Raw genomic sequence first — 23,748 nt, 5'->3', positions numbered from 1 at the left:
CATGGTGACACTAAGGGGAACAGCAGTCCTGTTTCCGCAGATCTGCCAAATCACTGCAACTGGGGCACCTCCTCCACAACAGCCTGCCAACCCAGCACAGCTTGCAGTTTGGTCACTTCAGCACTACCAGCTGCTCAACTCCAACCAAGGGCCAACTTTTCACACTGAACACTAAATACTCCTGTTACCACCAGCCCATTACTCTGAGAAAGACAGTCAGCTCCTGGCTCTGGACCTGCTGAGACAGTATCTTGAGAGCTCTACTGGAAACACACTTTTCTCCAGGGGTCTCACAAGTTGGGACATGATCACCCCAATTCTTACCCATCCCCTTCACAGCTCCCAAGTTTTCTACCTGTTAACACATTGTTTGCATTAACTACCCATATACAATACATACACTTGCAACACAAATTCCTAATAACAAAACCCACAACTTCTTCCAGTTTCCACACCACTGCAAATACTCCAGCCCCAGGCCACACCAGGTCCAGCTGCTACCTGCATTTCCCACCAATTACTGTCACAGGCAAAACGGAATTCTACATACTTTAAATTATTGCCAATTAACAGACAATTAATTTCTGATTTGGGTATTGAAGAAAAAAAAAAAAAGGACAAACAACCAAACTCTTAGGGAAGCACCTTTTGTCCTCCTTCCCCAGGCTCAGCTTTAGTCAGAGACTTTTCTTCCCCCCCTTTCTATGTGAACAGCTCTTGTTCCACTGCTCCTTACACTCAGTCCCTCCCAAGCCCTTCAGCGAGCTGACGCAGGAGACGAGGGTCAGTGCATAATGGTTTTTCTGCCACGCCTTGCTTCTTACTCATTTTCCTCCACAGCTGGTTGCTTCTTAACTGTTACTCTGCTCCAGCAGGTGTACCTGCTCCGCAGTGACTTACCTACAGGTTGCAATCCCTTTGGCAGAGTCTCTGCCCCCGGCTGCAGTCCCTCAGGGTGCCTCTACACAGAACGGGTTGCCCACAGGTCACAGTCCCTTCAGGGGTATGTATACTTGGTCTGGCATGGCTTACCTGCAGCCCACAGTCCATCCAGCAGTGTCCCTGCTCCAGTGTGCAGCCTCCACAGGAGGCAGTCCCTTTGAGGGTATAGCTCCTGTGGCATGGACTGCCTGACAATGTCCTCTTCCCCTCCTCTATTCTATTCCTCTCATGTCTCTTAGTGTATCTCATCCTTTTTCTTTCTCTGTTTATCCTCTCACAATGTCTTCCCCCATATCTCCATTTGGGTCTCCTGCCCCTCGCAGCTGCCACTCTTAAAAGATTTATGAGCAGCAGCACCACACATACTCATCTGATAGCTTGAGATTTTAGCATGCAATGGGCTGTTTTCATCAGCTTCAAAGCTGCCCAGGATCAGCTGCACCCACAGTAGTCCATAGTCTCTTCCCCCACTAGGCACCGTTGCAGCTCCCCAGTACTGAAATCCTGCTGTTTGTACCCAAGACAACCCACAGAGCTAGTTTTCAAGAAGTTAATTATCCGAGTAAATATGCCACTTAAAGGCAACCAAACTACAGTACAGAAAAACGATTAGAGCTTACAAGTGATTTCACATAAAAAAAAAGCAAGGCAACCATGACCAAGGGCAGCAGCAGCAAGTCTTTAGCATCCATTAATTTAAGAGGAGTTTTGCCTTCAACAAGCCCTGGGTTTTATCACAGATACTTATCAAATGCTTGTGGAACAGCAAGAAAGGAGAACAGATAAGCACAAGCAAAGCAAATAGAAATTCAGATCTCTTCTAATCCCTGTAGTGATGCAACACTGGCCTTTTATTTAAGGGAGTAAAAGCATGGTCTGCTACAGGGGAAAAAAAATTAAAAAAAGAGATGTGTTCTTAATCCTTTTCCCACATACCCATAGACAACTCCTCTGCAGAGCTCAAGCAGGAATCTGCTTTGTTTGTCAGCCACCAAAATGCAAACACTCCTCACAAACTCCTGAAGTATTTTTCCTTGGAGTTATCCAAGAAGGGTCTGGACACGCTATATATGCTTCTTTTTACTAGTACTACCACTATTTCTCAAAAAGAAAAGTGTACTTATAGCTAACATTTTGTCTGGTCAGCACAGGGTACCGCGCGCGCTACTTCGGTTGTTCTGCCCTACACTCCTCGCACAGTCAGAAAGCACACATTCTACAACTGCTGTGCACGGTGGTCTCCCACCGCCGGCGGAAAAGCCTCGCTTTACAGGTGTACCGGCCAACAACAAACCCCAAGCCCTCCCTAGCAGCGCCGAAGGCAACGGAGCCGAGATCAGGGTGCAAAAGCAGGCGGCAGAAACCGCCCGGGAACGGGTGTTACCGATGGCAGGGCACCAGCTACGCCCTCACCACAGCCGACCCGACCCCCGCGATGCCTCCCTCACGCCGGGGGCCGCGGGACGCAGCCGGCGGCCGCTCCCAGCACGCCGGCCGGCAGGCGAGCCCCTCCGGCCCCGCGCCAGAGGACGGGAGGCGGGCGGCTCCCCGTGCCCGACAGCCGGCGGGGGGGAAAGAGGGGGGGGGGGGAAGGCGGGGAAGAGGTGCCGGCGGCCCGCGGGTGCGGTGGCGGGGGACGAGGCCCGCTGCTCCGCTCCTCAGCGGCGGGGCCGCTCTCGGCGCGATGGCGGGCGGGTGGGGTGGAGGGGGGTGAGGGAACAACGCCGGCGCCACCCGCCCCCGCCGCCGCCCGCGCTTACGTGTAGATGATGGACATGAAGTGCATGAGCCAGAGCACGACGAAGAGGATGAGCCCGAAGATGGCGAGTCCCTCCAGGGCCAGGGCCAGCACCGCCATCCCCGGGACGCGGCGGCCCGAGCGGGAGCCGGCGGCGGCGGCGGAGCGGGAGGGGAGGGGAGCGGAGCGAGGGTGGGTGGCTCGGTGGCCCGTCGGCGTGCGGGCGGGCTCTCGGGCTGCCCGCTGCTCCTCCGGCGGCCTCCGCACCAGCCACCCAGGCAGGCAGGCGCTCACGCTCTGACGAACCGCCGGCCCGGCCGGCCCGCTCGCCGCCGCCCCCGCCTTTCTGTCAGGCGCAGGCCCCGCCCACCGCTGGTCGGCTGGCCCCGGAGAGGCGGGGCGGGCAGTCACGGGGCCGCCGGCGGCGGCGGCGGCGGAGGGGCGGGCGGTTAAATCCGTTACCGCGCCTCCCCTGCCCCGGGCGCAGGGCCCGGCCCGGCCTCTCGCCCCGCCGCCGGCTGCGCGGCCTTGCGGGCGTCTCCCGGGGGCGGGCGGGACCGGGGCCGGGGGCCGCGGGCCGCGGTAGCCACAGGGGCGGCGGCCGGCCGGCCGGCAGGCAGGCGGGGGGGCGGGTGGGCTGCGGCCCGCGGCCCGTCGGCGGCCGAGGAGGGCTGCGGGAGGGGCAGATGCGTCCGCTCCCGGTCCTCAGACTTCGCTGGTGGCTTCGAAGGCGGCTGCCTGCCCCGCAAAGGCCTTGTCGCCGCAGCTGAGGGGACCGCGGCCCCGTATCCACAGAAGGAGGGCGCGGGGCGGCCGGTTGTTGCCGAGCTGATCTAGCACGGATGGGCTGATGGGGCAGCGTAGCCTTTATTATTTTTTATTTACCGATTTTGAGTCCGAAAGCTTTCTCCTTGGCCTTGAATGCCGCAGGGCGGGATTGCTGACTCCAGCATCGGTGTGCACCTGGAGGTCGCTGGTGGTGCTGACCCCCCCGAGCCAGACCAGCCGCCGAGGGCACTGGGTGATGGCAGCAGTCGCGCCGCAGCTACCGCCAGCGGGGCCCTGCGGTGATAAAGCAACCTGGCGGCTACCAGCCTTGGCTCGGTTTGCGTTAGTGCCCGGTTGGCGACAGTCTGTTGCTCGTTACTAATCACCTAAGCTGTCTAGTTTTGCCTGAATTTCTTTACAGTGTTTATGACAATTCCTATTACTGTCATGTTGCCCCTCTTTTTGAGGGGATTCGTATGAAGAAGCTCCCCAGCACTGCCGTTCTGCTTTTACAGATTAGGGTAGCATTTTGGACCTGGGGTCAGAGATGCCAATTTATCTCTTCTGCTGATTGTCTAATAGCAAACAAGCATTGCATTAACTGTCTTAAACTTAACTCCGTTAATCTGGGGTATGCTGCGGAAGGAAAATTATTGAAGTGCCTGTGCCTGCATACTGAGCTTGCCAGTGCAGGTTAGTTTTAGTCTAGAAGAAGCATAGACATACGTAAGAGATTATGGTTACCTGGACCTGAGAAGGTACACTTTTTCCTCAGGACTCTTGACCGGTAGCGCAAGCTGAACATTGCAGTGTAATGCACATTCTCTAATAGATTTTTTTTCTTTTCTTCCACAGCTCTCAATTATTAATGCAGATGAAGGAGTGTTCTTAAATTCTGCTTAAGACCTCAGTCACGGTTTTTTAATACTTTCTAGTCTCCATAATGCTTTGAAACTGTGGAAGAGCTAGGTTTCAAGGTAGCTGTAGTTGTGTATGAGCAGTTAGAATGTAGAGATTTAAAGGCAACTTACTGTCAGAAAAGCTAGGATCTCACATGATGTGGCAGGAAACTGACTAAATTTAAATTAAAAGCACAATTTAAATTTGAAAGTGAAAAGCTACTGATAATTCTGGTAAGAACAGGTGAGGTATCAGTCCATCCTAGAGCCAATATTGCGTGTAGTCTGTTAGTTCCTGCTTAACGTTAGTTCCCACATACATCATGGTGGCCAGCAACATACTTTTACACTGGCTTCAGTGTTTTCTTAGTAAAACTTCCTTAAAATAAAATTTTCACATAAAACAAATGACCTTAATTTTCAAATTCCCCTGTCACAGATTGTGTCCATATCTCATTTGTAACTGAAACTGGCAGTCAGTTTTTCGTTCTTCTATTTGTTCCTGCAGTTAGAGTCTAATGATCACATTTATATTGACTTAAGATCGCCTCAGTGAGCTTTATATACATTTATTAGCCATGATTTGAGTTGTCATGCTCAATTTTGGCACTGTCACAAGACTAGTCTAGCCAGAGAATTATGAGCTGATATGTATCAATTGTTAGAACGTAGCGGATATAACCCTTATCTGGTTGGATTGCAGCTCTCTTATAAGGCAGAAACAGCCTATGCAAAACAGTATCTTGCATTAAAATATGACAGTACAGTGAATTTAGGAAGATTGAAGGCTTGCATTCAATAGTCAGTTGAGCAAATAATCACATTTTATTAAACTGTTTCAGGTTTTGAAGAAGTATTGAGCTGAAGCAGTAAAGCTTATTCTTTGTCCTAGAAGGTGTTTGCCTGAGAGATTACATTGACAGGCTGCTTATTTTGCAATAGCTAGGGTCAATGGCTCCATGCAAACAAACTTTGCTGAGGTTTCTTCATAAATAAAATAAATAAAGGTTGTTTAACCTGCTACTGACACCTATACTTCACCAAACCACACTGATGAATGAGCAGTCCTCAAACAATATTGCACAGGAAGATGCCAAGCTGGTGTAAATAACTTTGGTTTAGCAAAGGGCCCATCTTTCTGCCATCCTCTCTGGGATGGCATTCTGTCCTCCTGGCTTTGTTGTATGGGGAGAAAGAATTCTCTCTCACGATGGGTCCAAGGTAAAAAGCTGCAGCACCGAACACTCAGGTCAATGACTGGTTTGAAATAGGAAGCTCCAATGTACTTTCAGGAGATTCTTTGGGAGCATGGTGGAGGAAAGTCAGGTATCGTAAGGCCTTTGACCTGGACAAGGGGCCATCTGGAGCTGTGATAGTTCAGTGGTAGAGGACGTGCTTCTGGTCTCCCTTCTGTTAGTGTGGAGTGCAACGATTCACAGAGAGCAGTGTTCTTCAGATAGTGCAAATCTGCCTCCTCCTCAGTGATGCCTCATCGCGTCATGCCTTGGAGGCATGGTACGCCCTGGTGTTCTAATCAAATGCTTTGGACTTATGCTAATGTGTACTGTGTTTAAATTAAAAACAAACAAAAACCCAACACTCTCATGTGCTATAGAGCTACTGTTGGTTTGTACATCATTTTGCCAAAATACTGATGAATTTCGTTAACAGTGTTTGAGCATAGCTTTGTTGCAGACTGAAAAAGATTAATTTATTAGAAGTCTCCTTCACAAGGGTCCTAAATGGCCTAGATGTGAGACTTACTGTTCCAACAGCAAAAATGATGCAAGATAAACGCTCATGTAATTTTGAACTCGTAAAAAGGGATATGCATATTTTGATCACTAGCAAAAGAACATTAGTGTGTTAACCTGTAGTGATACTCACATTAGTTCTGAGAAGACTGTGGAAGCCAAAACCACAAAAGTTTCTCTTACTAGTATGTCTGTAGAAGCTTTTAACCCCTCCACAGACTTTTCAGTTTCCTCCTAAACCATCAGAGTTTCCATCATAAAACGTTGTCTACATAAGCTTTGGAGAGAGAAAATTGTGATTTAGTTCTCCATCTTCAGATGGCACAACAGTTTGTCACCTGAATTCCAGTTAAAAATGTATTTAAAATCCACTGAAATGCTGTTTCACAGCTTGTGTGTGCCTTTGTTAGTATTTCCAAGTACCTACTCCACAGTTCACTGTACTATTACTGTTTATGTTCAAATGATATCACTGAGGTTCAGGGCAATAGAAGGCAAGAACAAATTAGCTTTCTCTTGCTTATGTGCATTTTTCTTTATGAAAATATGGAAATAAGGGGACAGACAGTGTAAGTTTTCCCTGTGCATAATGATTAGATCTATTCATGCATCTGCACTCCGAAACTGCTTTGTAAAATACCTTATTATAAAGGGAATATGCATTGGTAGGAATTGTGTGTCTTTGAAACTAAGTTTTAATAATTTAAACTCTAAAAGGTCTGCCTCCAAGGCCAAGCAAGAAGTTGGGTTTGTATAAGTAACCTCTTATTAAAATACCTTTTTTGTTCCTTTTCTTTGAATTAAATCAAAGAAATGTGTATATTACTGCTCAGCATGTATGCTATTATACAAATGTTCTGTCTTGCAGCTTCCTCTTGTTTCAATCTCCTTTGTTTAGGTTATGAAAAGAAGTATGCAGTCATTAGTTGGATTTGATATAGAAATGTATGCAATTGCTCTCTGCCTGTTAGTGTCCCTGCCTAAATGACTTCAGGATTTTATTCAAGTCTTAAAGCACGTGTAAATATTGAAGAAAAGTCTGTCTAGTGGGGGGGGGAGAGAGAGAGAGACCCAGTTTATCGGACAACTCTGCCAGTATCCTCCTTATCTGGCAGTAACAGGCTACCTAATCTGCGTATGTAAAGTGGCCTGTGAGGTTTAACAAATGCAGTTCTAGGCTAGCTGCAGCACTGGCTGTCTCTTGTCTGGTAGAGTGTCGCAACAAATCAAACACCAGGAAAATTAAGACACCAGAGCTCTTACAAATGCCCAAGAATGGAAAAAGTTAAACCTACAGCTTGCAGTGAAACCTCAAAGTACAGATCTCTGAGGAATAAGGCTTCGCTACTTTTGATCTTCAGAAGTCTTTTTGTAAGAGAATGTGAAAGCACTTTTAAAAAACAGTTTCTCAAACAATATTGTAAAATCTATGCAAATGTTTCAGTTACATGGTATTTTTCTTGAGAAGCTGATCCAGGTCTATAGTAACCTATACCCTTCTCCCAAGTATTGCTGCTGAATACAGTTATGCTTATGCAGTCAGCATTAAACTGTGGTATACTTGGAGAAGAATTAAATTTAGAAAACCAAAGTAAATCATTTCACAGAGTGACAGAATAGTTGAGTTTGGAAGAGAACTCTGGAGATCACCTATTCCAACCTACTGCTCAGGCAGGATCAGCTAGAGCAGTTTGTCCAGTTTGGAGTCTGTCTCCATCTTCATTACTCCCCCCGACTAGATATTTGCACACACAGCTAACATTCCCCTGAGCCTTCTCTTCTCCAGGCTGAACAATCCCAGCTCTCTCAGCCTCCCCTCATATGTCAGATGCTCCAGACCCTCTGTCATCTTTGTGGCCCTCAGCTGGACTCGCTCCACTATGTCCATGCCTCTCCTGTAGTGGCAACACATACTCTAATGCAAGCCAGGATGCTGTTGGCCTTCTTTGTCAAAAGGGCACATTGCTGCTTATGGTCAACTTTGTGTCCACCAGCTCCCCCGGGTCCTTCTCTGGAAAGCTGTCTTCCAGACAGTTGGCCCTCAGTGTGTGCTGGTGCCTGGGATTGTTCCTCCCCAGATGCAGGACTTGGTATTTCTCTTTCTTGAATTTCATGTGGTTCCTGTCAGCCCATTTGTCCAGCTTGTCAAAATCCCTCTGAATGGCAGTCCACCCATGTATGGTATCAGCCACTCCCAGTTTTGTATCATTTGCAAACTTTCTGAGGATGCACCTTGTCGTTAATGAAGATGTCAAACAGCATTGGCCCCACTATTGACCCCTGATGCACTCCAATAGTGACTGGCCTCCAGATGGACTTCTTGCCACTGATCACAAGGCTTGGAACCTGGCTGTTAGCAGCTTTCTGTCTACCTCACCATACCCTTATCTAGTTCATTCTTTGTCAGTTTGTCTATGAGGATATTATGGGAGGCAGTGTTGAAAGCCTTGCTAAAGTTCCGATTCACAACATCCAGATACCACCCCTTGTTCACCAAACCAGTCATCTGGTCATAAAAGGCTATCACACTGGTTAAGCATGATTCTCCCTGCATAAATCCATGCTGACTACTCCCAATCGTCTGTCTTTCTTCATATGTCTAGAAATTGTTTCCAGGATTACTTGATCCGTCACCTTCCCAGGGACTGAGGTGAGACTAATCAGCCTGTAGTTTCCTGGCTCAAACTTCTCGCTCTTCTGGAAAACAGGAGGGACATCTGCTTTCTCCTAGTCCTCAGGAACATCCCCTGTTCTGCCTGACCTTTCAAAGACAATCAAAAGTAGCCTTATGATGATGTCAGCCAGCTCCCTCGGCGCCTGTGTGCATCTCATCAGATCCAATGGTCTCATGTGTCCCCAGTTCAGTTCCATGTTCCCTGACCTGATCCTCCTCCACTGAAGGTAGGCACTGAGTGCTTCAGTCTTCTCCATGTCCTTTGTCACTAGGTACCCTCCCCGATTCAGCAGTGGTCCCACATTTTCTATGGTCTTCCTTTTGCTACAGGGTACTTGTAGAAGCTTTCGCAGTGTCCTCCACATTCCTCATCAGATTCAACTCCAGAGGGAGCGTGGCTTTCCCTGCATGCTCAGAGAGTGTGTTTGTATTCCTCCTGGGTTTCCTGTCCTGTTCCCACCTCTTGTAAGATTCCTTTTTATGTTTGATTTTGGTCAGGAGCCCTTGCTCATCCACGCAGGCCTTTTCAACCTCTTTCCTTCATATGCTATGAACATCTAGCATTTCTTTACTGCTTTTCCCTGACTCTCCTTTGAACTTCTTACTCTTCACTCTGGAGGCCCAGTAGAGCTCATCTTCCCTGCATTTTAATGGCTCTTTCTCCTGCCTTGCCCAGTCTTTTTGTCCTTTTGTTTTCTGAGTCTCTTTTTATTCAAATTTATTCAAATTTACTCCATCCCTGCTTGCTCCATAGACTATGTTCTGCCACATTTCACCCCCAAACATGTTTGCTCTTATCTTGTCCTCTGTTAGGTACTCCAGAGTTTCTCCTTTCAATTTCCAATTATCAATGAGCAAGAACAATGTGGATTTGTTATAAGTAAGTGTTAACAGCTCCTTTTTTCCATTTTCATCTGCCCTTTTTTTATTCCTTTACCTTCCCTTGTCTCCGTTCATTTTTATTGTAAGATTTTCAGGACAGGGATAATCTCTGCAAGGTGAAAAGACATTATTTTCCAATATACAGACTGCGACAAAATTGTCTTATCTATACACCGGTGTTTTCTTTTGCTTTTAAAAAATGTAATGCCCTATAAACAAATTACATGCTGCTTCTGGGGAATATCATGCTATCCTCACCTCCTGGAAAACAAAACCATCTGGCCACAGTATTTCAATTACTGCTGAGCCACAGGATAAGGAGGATGGCCAAGATTCTCCCTGTGTGGTGATCTGAGAAAAAGGGATGGTGATCAGGGGTGAGAGCATCTGGTTGAAACAGCCTAATATCTATGAAATTTTTCACATCTGAAGTTTTTCCCACAGAATTTATGTAAATCCTTCATGGACAGTGATATCTGAGGTACAAAAGGAAACTATATATATATATTTGTAGGTTCAGGTTTTTTCTTTAAAGCTCTTAAATCCTCTCAATTTGGGGGGCTAGCTTTATTTCAAAAATAATCTTTGTGTTCCAGTGTTTAAAAAGTCACCCCTCTAAGGAATATTAAGCAAACAACTTCCCTTTAAGAGCTAAATCTGTTTGCAGGTATGTCCATGGAATTTTATATGCTGAGCAGAATATATGTCAAACTATAATTTTTTTTTATGACCAAAAAACACATTAGAGAAATACTAAATATGAACATAGAGAGGGAAAACAAGGTCACCGGGTCTTGCAACATTTTGCTTGTTTAGACAATGTTTTAAATTTATGTTTTTCATTAATATTCTGAGAATAAACATTGATTTTTTTCACAAGTATTCTCAAAAACATTTTTATTGTTCATTATCCAGTCAGATACACACTATGCATGGACTTTTAACTCTGAGTATAATTTATTTTTTTATTCATGGTGCTCAATTGGCTATTGACATCACCTCATAATGGTTCATGTCCTGTAAGGGCAAACCAGTGTTACAAAGATAAGGAGAAGAATCAAACAAAATTGCAAATTTGTTAGACAGGTAAATCTTGCATGACATTGGAAAAGCAAGCATTCTTTCAATGGGAGAGTTTCTGAGAGTTTCCAGCAATACAAACGTTCTTGCAAATAAAAATCTCCCATAAATAAATGCTAGGTGCAACTTAAAAAGCTTACTGCCAATAGAAACATACAGTCAATTTTCTCTTTGCAGATGTTGGACCGAAGCAGACACTCTTGGTCTTAGCATCTAGCAATCCTTTTTGCTGTGAAACTGTCGCATTCTTGTTAACAGAGGCAAGGGCAGTCAAGAGCACAATTTCAAAGTCTTAGTAGATTCAATAAAGGGAAAGTTGTTCAAGGCATCAGGAACCAAAGGCATCCAGCAAGGCTGAGAACTGGAGGAAAGAATTTGGTCTGGGAGCAACAGAACAGAAATTGGGGTCAGAGGGCCCCCTTGGGCTAGAGGACCAAAAATATGAATGCTTTTTTAAACTGAGAGCAAGAGCCAAAAAGGGTGAAATCAAGGGAAAACATGATAGCAGGAACAGAGTCTGCCTACAGAAGTGAGCTAAGCAGTGATGTTTCATGGCCGAATATGACACTAGATTTAAAATTAATGTTTGATGCTTCCATCAACAAATGTTTGATGCTCCAAGAATATGATCAGATAGAAATAATATAGCTAGATGTATCTATAGATACTGACACAGAAATTAGTCCTTAAAGCAACTGGAGCACTCCTGGTCCCCAACACTGGACACCTATGCTACAAAAGTGGTGGCTAGGGTGGGAGGTGATTCCTGAGTTCAGTGGAAGCAGATCCAGGAGCAGTTGGAAAGGCCCCAGTCCTTTCTCACTGCAACAGCCATGAAAGCCTGAAAGCAAAACTGCTTTGGCCAGGTAGGTGAGCAAAATCATAAAGATGTTTTGGTCGTTAGTTGTCAAAGCACTCCAGTATTAGGGGAGTGGAGGAAATACGTGCTTTAGAAAGATATCTGGCTTAGAAATCAGGATCAGCCCTGCCTTGAAGCAGAGTGCCTGGCAATTTCTGAAGTCCACAATTAACACGTTGATTACAAGATATCTCTTGTGATTGAATATAGTCACCAAGACATCTCACAGGGTTTCCTACTCATGTCTCAAGGGCTAGAAGTAAGCATACTCCACTAGCTTCATCAGAGGCATCCCTAAGGAATGTCTCTTTCCCAAGCACCTGCAAAGATAGGAGCTGTATTTGTGTCTTTCCCAACAGCTGCACAGTTGCCAAGCATTCAGGAATCACTCTGCACTCCTGTATGGAGTGCTGAGATCTCCTTCCTGATACATGTGACTATTTACATGCCATCTCTCAGAATTTGAATGGAGGTGCAGACTGAAGATGGAAAGAAAGGTTATGTACGAGTAGCCAGAACTCCCTGAGACAACCGTTCTACCCGTATGCTTGGTTCTCAAGGCAGAGAGTCACAGATTGATAGCAGTGGTTGAAAGGGACAGGTTGACTTGTCCAGTCTCTACCTGAGTGCTGCTGAAAGAAGCTGAGTACAGTGTAGCCTGAGGATGAAAATACACTGCTAAAATTGTTAGAGGAAAACTCATCTGGCTTTTTCAGACTGCTATTTTAAAAACTATTTTAGTGGCTATTACTTAAGTATTTTAGAAACAGTTGTTTCTAATTAGTTGTTAACACAATATTTCAATCAATCAAGTATGAATGATTCCAGAGTTGCTCACTTAGCTTTTACTGCTGCTTTTCCATCTTGCCACTTTGCTTTCTGACATCCCGGTTTCCTTATTTTGTGAAACCAAGCTCAAAAATAGAGCTCTATTCACAGGAGCGTGATAAAAACTGCTGTGCAAATAATATGTCATCATAGCCGTGAGCAAGTTTTCCTGACCTTTCTCAGATGCACTTGTATTAACCCTGTCAAGCACAGGTCCACATCCTGCAAAAGCAGTGCCTGCATTTCCGTACCTGCTGTTTAAAGCTGTTGCAAGTAACAGGCCTCTGTACCTAAGAAGCTTGCTGTCCCAAAATGTGTTTGTAGCATAGTCCAGACCTGCTATTTCAACCAGAGAAATGTTTTTTTCTGGAAGGATATAACCACCCTTTTGTTGTGGGCTTGCAGTTGCACAGCCATTTTCACAATTATGTCCCGAACTGGGCAATGCTAATAGGTTGTTATGACCTCGGTAGCCGCTCCTGCACAGCTGGGAGGTGCACCGACTGTGATGAACCGAGACTAGCTGAAACAGTGGGGAGTCCTTCATGCAGGGAGTTTCAGATCCATGCCTCAGGTGTTCTCACTGTGCTCACCAAATGACAGGGATCATCTATTCTGAGCTATGCCCATTTTCCACAGTAGTTACAGGCTCTGGCTACTCACAGGGACGAGCATCAAGTTAGAAGCAATGGCAAGAGGTAACTAACACAGTGACCTGACATGTCTGAGCTGCCAAGTTTCCTGTGATGTCTTTGTGGTCCTTTGTATTTCTGCTGTGGTTATTTAATTACTACTCTCATGGTGAAGCAGCTGTTAAGTGGCTCAGAAGACTAATATACATGTAGTCTAGACAGGCACAGTTTGAAACCAGAGTTTTCAGTTTCTCTCTAGATAACCATTGCTATCTGAGTTTCTGTTTCTAAAGATATTCAATATTTCCATAGCATTTTCAGGTTCTTTGCAAATGGAAGATCATCCTTAGTTCTGTTGTTACATCCTGCTTGACATGAGTTACTCTTGAAGAAAGTGGAGAAAGCTGATGGGGAAATTAACAAGTTTCAGTTACCATTTAAGCCCATCAAAAGCCTCACAGTTTAACACCCTTCTAAATTTCTTTGCAATGGAGTATTCTTATAATTAAGCACACAGCAGGTGAGGGAGAAGGCTGAGCTTTGATGCATTACAAAGGAGGCAGCTCTGAGAAAATTCTGAGAACTCCTTTTTAAATAGTGATTTTATAAAATTCTATGTACATGTTCCTCTCCCTAAGCAGAACATATTTTTGTTTCTTCATTGTAAATATTAAGTTCTTAGGTGTTGTGTGAACTGGGTGCATACTGGGCTCTACCGGTTAGAAAAGATGTGGGATTACTAGTGCTCTTAGCATCATGGTCTTTCCATGTAGTGACATCTGCTTTTACTGAGGAGTTTTTTCCCTAGTTCAGTTCTTGACATTGACCCAGAGAGTGACTGTTATATAAAGATGTACAGACAGGAATTAATCTGATTTCGTATGGGTGAATGGCAGAATGTGTCCAAAATTATGCCCCTGAAATGGAATATATACTCTCCTGCTTCTGGAATCAACTGCCCTTAGCAACCATTGTTGTCTGTCATCAGGCATGCTTACATGTGTAAGTGCAGAGTCTTACCAGGAGCAGAAGTAGAAGCAGCTGGTTGCTGTTCTGTCGGTGTTGGTGATATTAACCTGGACATCAAGAAAGAAACAGTGGAAACAGCTGCAGGATCCATCAAGATTTTGCCTTGTTCAGGAGCATGATCTCTTTCATGTATGGGAAAAAGTGAACAAACAGATGACTGAGCAATTTCCCCCACTTTCTTTTAAGTTTGAGACCTCAGCCTAGAGTGTGAAAGTGAAAGCTACAGGGTTAGCGCTTGATTTTGTCCTTCTGCTCATCTGCCTGTGCCAAAAAGCCCTGTAGTAGTCAAAACTGCTATTGAATGGGTCTTCCCTTGAGTCAGCTTGGAGACATCATGGAAGCACTGGCTCTGTGTCTGGGAGACACTGCTGCTGTGCCCTTTGCCTAAGGACAAGAAGTTCCATCCTTCACCAGTAAATCATAACTGGGTGGATTACCCGAAATAGAGGGGACAGGTTCATTTTGAGTACTCGTCATCATGAGTCATTGTTGCATTGCATCCGGTATTCCAACCCCGTGCTGTCAGTGTAAGGTGTGATGGTTAATTTTGGTAAGTAGGAAGCAAGTGTCTACAAATTACCGCATCCTCCAAAAGGGGCTGTTACAAGATTGTACCTTCTCATCCATTTCTTAGTGACTTGCTCTGGTTTTTATTACAGTTAAGTGTTCTTTTCAGGCATGTAATTGTGGTAAGCGTGGATATGGAAATACTATATTCTGTTTCTGGGTATCACACCCATAACGACCTGGGCATCTGTAGAAACCAGCAGGCATTTTGTCTTCAGCTGACTCCGTCACAGCTGAATCAAAAACATTTTATGTACTCCTTCCTGGGAACCTGGCCTTTGCCCTTTCTTTCTTTTTCCCTCTCAAGCAAAAAGAAATATTTTTCAGGCAACAAATATTTTGTGTGTGTGAGTGCAAACATTAGATATGGCTAAATGGACAATGTTGCTTGGCAGTCTAAAGACATTAGCATTCTTGCATGTGTGTTTGTGTGCTCAATATTCACTGGGGTGTGACATTCTCTGTTTCTCAATGCTGTGAGAGAGCAGGAGGCTCACCTAAGAGGCTTGTATTGTATGAACAGGTGTGGCTTCAAAAGAAACTCCAGACTATTTCCAACAGGAACTTACTTGTCACTGAGTCTTTTCACAGTTACCTACTCGTGAGAGCTGGTAAACAAACTCTCATTGGGCAATAAAGCTACACGTGGCATGAAGTAATCAGTTTTCCCAAAAGGCAAAAAGAAAAACTCAGACTTCTCTGGCTGGTTCAGATATTCACATGGCAACTGACTCTGGTTAGAGGGCTGTGTGGCCAAAGAAGCTGAGATGGACTGACCACAGCACTTCTCTCCATCCCTAGGGGATAGGGAACAGGTGCCAGACCCTTCATGGGGAGCAGGCACTCCACACAGGGTCTGAATGCAACCTCCCCAAGCATCTTTAGGGAAACCCATTAGTAAGGGGTAAGAGCACAGGGCACTGGTGTCGTACAGGCAGGGTTTGGCACAGTGGTACGAGTCTACCCTCTAAGGCACTGGCAGGTTGTAGCTGTGTTAGTGTCAAGGCTCCAGCAAGAGAACTCCCAACTATTATCATGGATCTGTTGCCCCCAGGGATTCTACCTTATATGGAGACAGCTAAATATCAAGGCAGTGCAGAAAAAGGTGTGACAGTTGAAGTCAATTGGTTCAAGAATGTTAAATTATGGTTGTGAATGCTTCCACAGCATTTACCTAATTCTGGGAAAAGCAAAATAAAAAAAATAAAATAAAAAAAAGGGCAAAAAACCTCCCCACCTTCTGCTAAGTTTTACCATATCTGTTAATATCCTCTGATTTAAAGGACAGATATCAGCATAGTTAACTAGGTCCTGGGTTCACAGGTGAATAGGATGCTGTTATATGTTCATATGTGCTATTAAGCATTAAATATAGAGTAGTTCATGACCAAGTATCACTAAAGCAAAAAAGTAAGCAGCATGTCAACAGCTGTTGTAACTGGTGTCCGAAAAGGTGATTCCAGACTGAAACAATGCACTATCAGTTGTTGGGGAATATTGAACCCTGAGTGCAATGGAGCTATGTTCAGCTGTACCAGCCTAAAGCCTGGCCTAACACCGAAAAAAACCCCCTGCAATTAAAATAAGTCCATGCTGCATATCCAAGGTATTATTGAGATTTTCATTATTTGTCCTAGAATTCTTCTGAAGTTTTAAAGAAAACTCAGTGTACCTTCTTGTGCAAAGACTGAAACAGAACAAAATCATATTCTGCTTTCATGAATCTCACTGTGGTATCTGAAATAGAGGGTGTTTCACATCCGATCATGCTGGATTTATTTGTGTTTGCTATCTTTTCCCACTTTACCTATACATATGGAATTGAACCTTCGCTCAACAGATTGTTATTTCCTTAAACACAGTGAACACCAACAGCCTTCCTTTTTTATACTGTTCTTAGTTTTTATCCATATTTCTGAGGGCTAGGAAAATCATTCCCAAAGCTACAGTTACAAATTAAGGCAATTTACAAATCTGCAATGTGATCTAATCATGTTATAATTCACATAGCTACCTATATGCAAAATCTCCTAGATTATTATAATTTCATTTCACTTCTACTCTAAGTATGTTGCATACTCTGTGGTACTAACAAAGAGACTAGACTGTTCCTCAAGGAGCTTCTGGTCAGATTTTAGCCATGATACTGCAAAGACAATAATCAAAGAGGGGGAGATAAATAAGGGAAATTAAGGTTACAACTGACTTACAGTTAGTTTTAATACAGTGGAATATAGAGACACCATCAGAAATCCATTTCATAGTCTCTCTACAGCAATGTAGCAAATATAAAATACAAGAGCGTATCTTAAAACACATGTTCAAGCACAGTAGCTGAACTAGTTTTGTTATGATAATTCTGGAGTAAGCCAAATAAGAATGCAAGTAGTAGCAGTGTACTCAGAAATACAAACCATAAAAAATTATAAAAGTATTTTTGTATTACAGGTTAAAAATCACTTTCTAACACACCATTAAATTAGGGCTTAATTTTAAATCATGCTTTTCTTAAGAAGGCAACCTCTGTGTCCATTTGTACTGGGCACATTACTAGGTTCTTCTGCTTGTTCCCAACTGAAAAACAAATGCAGTTTCAGTGGATGCATCGGTTGACCAGTTAAATGATTCTCAGCAGCTTCACAGAGCTTTGTAAGCAGCAAAACAACAGTTTCAGGACATGGGAAATATTAAATATTTATTACAACAGACTTAAGCTGCTTACTGATTCTGAAGGCTATTGAAGTATTTTGCAAAATGTTTTCATTAAAATAGAATCTCTTCATTATACTTTCTAAGAAAGTTGCTAACATTGCATGGTTCCTACCTGCTGGCTCCAATGAACTGAGCCTTGTTTTTAAAAGGTAAACATGAAGAATAATTTTCTTCTGTTGTATCAAGGTCTGTTTCTTAGTTTAAATATTGCAGTTACTTTCTGATATACACAAGATATCTCAAGTGCTTTCCCCCTTTAGTCCCAAAGCTTCCTGCACTTATCTTACCTATTTTACCCATTTTACTGAATGGGAATCTGTCTAACAGCCAGCTTTTCCATTCTCGTGAAGCACCACATCTATCTAGTGTACAGAGATTCAGAGGTACTGTGTATCCTCTTTGGAACGCAAAGGAAATAACATTTAAAAAAACGCTTCCACCCAAGCACAGTGCTCATATTCAGTGCCAAATGAGAACCAGGAGAACATCCCCAAAGTAGAGAGGTGATATGAGAGGAGATACTGATATCACAAATGCCACACTTCTGTGAAGATAGCCATACATAGATTACTGTCTATGGATTCAACTTCTGGCTTCCCTATCCTTAATATCTGGGATGTCCCTGAGCAAAGTAAGTCCTCCCCAAATACGGTGGTCTTTTTTGTGTGCTGTACTACCTGTGCTTTCCTCCTAATTCTCTTTTTCATGAACCTCAATCCTTTCACCTGTGGATATAAGAAGAAAGTGCCCATCTGACTTGGAAGGGCGCTCCTACCCCCAGCCTCCTGGCTGTGCTGCCCCACATCTGCCCTGTAGTGGATGGACACCATGCTCTGAATCTGCTCCTCTGTCTCTCCCCTCAGAAGATCACTCCCATCTCGCAGCTGAAGGAGATCTGTTCCTGGGGAACTGGGCAGAAGTGAGCTTCAGATAAGAGGGAAGGAGCTGCCTGCTTTAAAACATGACACTGAATACTCCAAAAGTCAGCAAGAGAGAATTGGCATAGTTTGTTTGATGTGTTTGATGTATATACCTTGAGCAGTGAGATCAGAATGAGGAGCAAAGTTTGCAAAGAGCTAACTTGACCTTCAGACCCTGGAGGACCTCAAAACCTACCTGTCCTCAGTGACCCTGCTGTCTAAGTACCTCCCTTGTTGCCAACACTCACTTTCAGAACCTCACATGTGTGTTCACTGACATGGCACATCATAGACTCATGTGCTCTCGCCGCTCACTGTAGCTTGATGCTGAAAATTCCAGCAGTCCAGTTGCTTTGTGCTGTGTTCCTGTCCAATGGTCAAGAGCATGCAATGGCTAAACTTTGTCGTATGACCCAGTAATTTTTCCATTTCAGTTCAACTTAATCTCTCTTAATTCCCATTTGAGATCCCTATGCAGGCCCTTGATTTTTAAAGAGAGTTAGCCAAGGCACTTCAGCCTTAGTGGTACAAATTACAGTAAAATGAAGTACATCGTAAGTCATACTTAAAATATGGATTTGAGATTGCCTATCACAGGTGTGGGCCAGGCAAAAAGGCAGCCATGGTAGCTGTAAGCTCTCCAGGTACTTAGCCCTGGAGGACTAGCTGAAGTCCAAAAAGCCTCCTGGCATGTTCCTACATGTTACAGGTCTGCTTAGACCCTTCCTAGCACGTGCAGCTCGTCCTAGCTTCCTTACCATCCCCAGCCTTGGTCTGCTGCAGGGCAGGGTTTCCGAGAAGGTCAGTGGCTCAGAGATCTGTCTTCTGAAGTGCCTGCATGGAAGAAATCCTCTCCTGGCTAGATACAGGGGTTTTTCAAGCCCTTTTTTATGACTCTTGCCTTAGATCTGCTGTAAAGGAACAAAGATCTCACCCCACATAGCTGAGAACAGAAGAGGTATCCCATACCAAAAAAGAAGATGAAATGAAAGGATGGTAAAGCATGAAAACAAAAAGCAGAGGCTGTAATTTAAAAAAAAACCCAAACCACAACACATACACCCCTCCATACCCCAGCCCCCCCAAAAACCCAAACAAACAGAAAACTAACAGAAACAAACCCCAAAATATTTGTTGTTGCAGAACGAGCTTGGGTAGGCAACAGGAAAAGCGGATCAAGTCAGGGAGGTGCAGGCCTTCATAAACCTTGGCCGTCAGCAGAATATGTTGTAAGAATGTTGTTCAGAAAAATATGTGGCAAGATTGTTTGGAAATATAGCCATGTGCTGTATGAGTTTGGGGCATGTTGTCATTTTTACAAAGCCCATGAGTGTGTCTGGCTTGCAATAAGCAGTGTGAGTGCAGCTTACCAAACACAGAAATCCTGATCACTGTTCTGCAAGCTGGATTTCTCACCGAAATGAATGAGTGGCCTGCTGGCACAGCAATGCGCAGGAATGTTTGGCCCACAGAATTACATATTTCTGCTGATACGTGGTGAAGTACAGCACTAGGAGTCATTACTGGCTAAGAGCTTTACTGAGAATATCTGCAGCATACACTTGCATATCTCTAATGGCTGTGATTATGATGCATGTAGTGCCAACCATGCCATCAGCAATACACAGGGCAGAAAAAAACCATCTCCCTCCTTCCCCAAGGTTCAACATGTTTTTCCTACTTTTTCTTCCAACTAATATCCATTTGTTTTTTTAATTTTCATTCTGTCTTTTTAAACCATACCAGATCTAGAAAAACCTCATTTTTGCATGACAGACAGGACTGAAACGCTGTACTGATTTGCAGCCAGTTCAGAATGGTGTAGAGTTTTGTTTCCAATCCTCCTGTCAGGGCAGAACTTTGTTTTTCTGTCACCGAGACCATAGCTGCTGTCACCCCGCGGAAGATTTTCTCCATTATGAACATACCTGAGTCCTAGAATTATGTGCTCTGTGTCTATATACACAGTCGATTTCTGACAAACCTTCTTAAAAGTAAGATGATCGTATTTATGCAACATATTTCACAATCTCAGCTCTTAGAAAAAAGCTAATTTGCATCACTATCAGAGAACATGCTTTCAACTGGTGTGAAATTTGGTAGTGCTTAAGAAAAACCTGACCACATCAATCTGAAGTTTATGGCCAGTGAGACTGTGAATTTTCATTCCATGCAGATTAAATTCCTTGGCTCTAGCAGAGGGGAGAAGGAGCAGAAGAAATGCTATTCACAAGCGGTTTAACCCAGTGCCTGGGAAAAATGAAATGACAACTGTTTGGCTGATGGACATGAGAAAACATTGACACACGATGCCCTGACCAAGATTTTAACTTCTCTCTACTATTCTACATCTATTTAGCATTATTGGATTTTGATTGCAGGCAGGGGCCCAGCATTCCCATAGCTCCCCAGCTTGAGGCACAGACATACATTTTAGAAAGTGAAAACCTTTATGTATGGATGCAAAAAGCAACCTTAACTTGATATTAATATATGTTCCCATACAGACAGAAGTGCCTTAAACTGATACCATCCATACCAACAGCCAAGCATTGTCAGTGCTTTAACTATTTACATGGCAGGACAGGTATCAGAGAATCTGACTGGAAGAAGGTAGTGCATTTTATGCTCTTTTATTTTGCCCAGTGCCTTGTGATATTTCACTGTCTCTATGGCATTTTGGTGAGTCCAGATGGCAATAGGATCTTTTATCAATTTCTTGTTTGTATAATGGTGTATGAACATGCAGCAACTTCCTTCATATATTGCAGAGGTGAAGCAACCATGTCCCATTTCTCATTACCAAGTATATTACTGTGTATAGAGCTCTGCAGTTTATAAGTATTGCTGCGGCTTGTTAGCAGAACTACCTCGACCACAGTATCTCATAACTGCTCCATGTGAAGGTGTTCCCAGGTACCAGGGTGTGTTCAAGAAGGCCTGGGAAGAACACTGCCCAAACCCATGTTAAGCGACAGTAAACAGGTTAGTTGCCTTCTATGCCTTCACTTGTATAACAACCCCTGCTCTTGTGTGCATTTCCCACAGTGATCCTGACAAGCCATGAGCAGACATTGCTGCAGTGCTGGCCTGCACTGGAAATTCTGCCAGGGGTATCATAGCATTGTTTTCATCTGCCTGGCTTATTTTACCTGAAGTGATTACTATACTGGGTGACGACACAGTAGAAAATGCACCTGGGGAAGCAAGTTTTAACAGCGATCTTTTCTTCTCTCTGCTCGTTTTTTTTGTGAATGTTAACACTAACTGTTCCTGTCCCTTTTTGAATGTTTAAAAGGCATCCTTTTTCAGCCTGCAAGCTGATTATGAACAATAATTTATTCTCACAACCCTTCAGTGAGGCAAGTAGGTACAATTATCACCATTTTACTGAAAGGATAATTGAGATAGATACAAAGTTTAACAGACTGCTTAAGGCCATATGACAATTAAGTTCTTATTTTTATTTACAGTTTTTGGAACAATTTGGAAAGTCACATTAAGAAAAAGGAATCTCAAAAGCATTAATCTGCTTTATACAGCTGTAAATGAGATCGTTGACCCCAGTCTAGATTACTTTTTTCATGTTAGCCAGTGAGATCAGCACTCGGTTAAATTTCACTTAACAGCCCAGCTGTCTCCCTCCAGACCCAATACCATCATCCTTCTCTGTGAGAGAGGCACTCAACTGCAACATTCAGCATAAACTTTACTTTAAATTAGTTTGAAAGAAAGTTCATGGTATCAGTGCAAAGTCTTCTGTCAGTAATCTTCACTCAGTGTAAACCTATCTTCTATAATTCGGTTTACCTTGGTGGTGGATTTCTTAAGCCACCTGACACTTACTGAAGAGTAGGAGCACCTGCACAGCAAATTGGCTTGGAGTAACTTCACTCTTCTTGCAGATGTTTTACTCCCCTGTATCTAAATGACCCAACCATCCAACACAGGAAGAAATCTTGGAAGCTATGAACTTCTGCACTCCTATTTTCATCTTTGCATCTTATCAGCAACAGAGCAGGCTAGAACCGTGATGTCTTGCCTTACAGTCTATTTCATGGCAAAACAAAACTAACATGCCAAGCCATGCCTAATGAACTCCAGCATGCAATGGTCACTCTGTGTGCTAGCAAAAGTATCAAACTGCATTTGCCAAATATATTCCTTTCTGAAGTTCTCTGAGGTGCTGCTATATAAAAGACACTAGATGGAATATTTTTTAAGTCTGCCAAAGTTGAGACCTTCCAGGAAGGCAGAAATCAAATCATTCCCCAAAACTTAACAACTAGTTTCTGCTAGAAAACTAGTACCTTAAATAGCCATTTAGTATGATTTTCTTCAATCCAGGTAGGATTTATCCAGCAATATTACAAGAACAAACTCACCAGTAAGAACATGGGTTTCCAATTTTCATATTATAATTAATGCTTCATAAAATCCCAGGATACAAGTGTGTGGTCTTAATAAATGTACTGTACAAAACTAGCAAATTATCTTTGAGAACAAGTGATTTCCCTTTTTATATTTTAATAAGAGGATTCAGTCCATGGAGCTGTTTGTTCATTTATATGAGTATTTTTATTAATGGAATACATTTCAAGTCACATTTGTCCTTGTGCATTGTCAAGTCATGATATATTGCTTTCTGTACTTCAGAGGTGACATTCTCTCATTGGGTAACAATTTTACTAGGACTCAAAGCCCTGCCAGCAAACAGCCTCGGGAAGCCTTGCCCCAGCTTTTATTTCTTCTGGGCAAAAATGTACTTCTAGTGTGGAAGCCCAACATTAGCACTGGTAACAAAGGAGCTAATGCAATATACATGGGTGTCATCCCTGGCACTCAAGAGTCCAAGAAATACAGTATATTGCAAGGGAAAACCTGGGCTGTAGCCAGGCACAGTTTCTCCATGCTCTGGCCAAAGCTAAAGATACATTGCTGCTTCTTGGTTTTGCACGCAGTGTCTGTATTGCTTGCACTTTACCCAGTAAAATAAATTTAGCCCTTAATATGGCAGTTTTAATAATGCACGGAGCCATAATTGTGCTATGTGCTTTTAGCTGAATTTTGCCCTATAAGGACTGATGGGACCGATACGGTAAAAATATATAACTTATTTCTTGTGGAATACAATTTTAATTTAAAAAGACTACAATTTCTTCCATCCTGTCTCCTACTAAAGCTTCCTTTTTTTTGTCTCCTCTAGGCTACATGAGCGGCTTGCAGCTGCTCTTTTAATCTGGCTTAGCCGAACTTTTTGAGTCTTTCCTTTCTCAGTTACCAGCAGCAGAGTCAGAGGTTCCCATGGAAACACTGGGGCAAACAATGCAAAGCTTATAAGAGAGCTGCCTGAGCCGCAGCTTTAAGTGGAGCTTCACAGTTGTATTGTGATTGTGCGAGGGTTGATGCTTGAAATGCCCATGCTAAACTGTTAAGTAACTGTTAACTGACTTTGGGGATAAGA

At 43.6% G+C, this 23,748-nt stretch overlaps 1 protein-coding gene across 1 annotated transcript in view; it reads right to left on the bottom strand.

Moving 5' to 3' along the window:
• The window catches only part of UGCG (UDP-glucose ceramide glucosyltransferase), a 34,472-nt gene extending 31,507 nt beyond the window's left edge, over window positions 1–2,965 (bottom strand). Inside the window, exon 1 of the mRNA XM_069777026.1 lies at window positions 2,703–2,965. Within this exon, the coding sequence (XP_069633127.1) occupies window positions 2,703–2,800 (98 nt within the window). The 5' untranslated portion in view covers window positions 2,801–2,965. The remainder of the gene's footprint in view (window positions 1–2,702) is intronic.
• Window positions 2,966–23,748: the final 20,783 nt, after the last annotated feature.

The sequence above is a fragment of the Haliaeetus albicilla genome, chromosome Z (genome assembly GCF_947461875.1).
Source record: "Haliaeetus albicilla chromosome Z, bHalAlb1.1, whole genome shotgun sequence".
In the NCBI taxonomy this organism is placed as follows: domain Eukaryota; kingdom Metazoa; phylum Chordata; class Aves; order Accipitriformes; family Accipitridae; genus Haliaeetus; species Haliaeetus albicilla.
The sequence above is the reverse complement of the archived record's forward strand: the minus strand, read 5'-3'. Positions and strand labels throughout refer to the sequence as shown.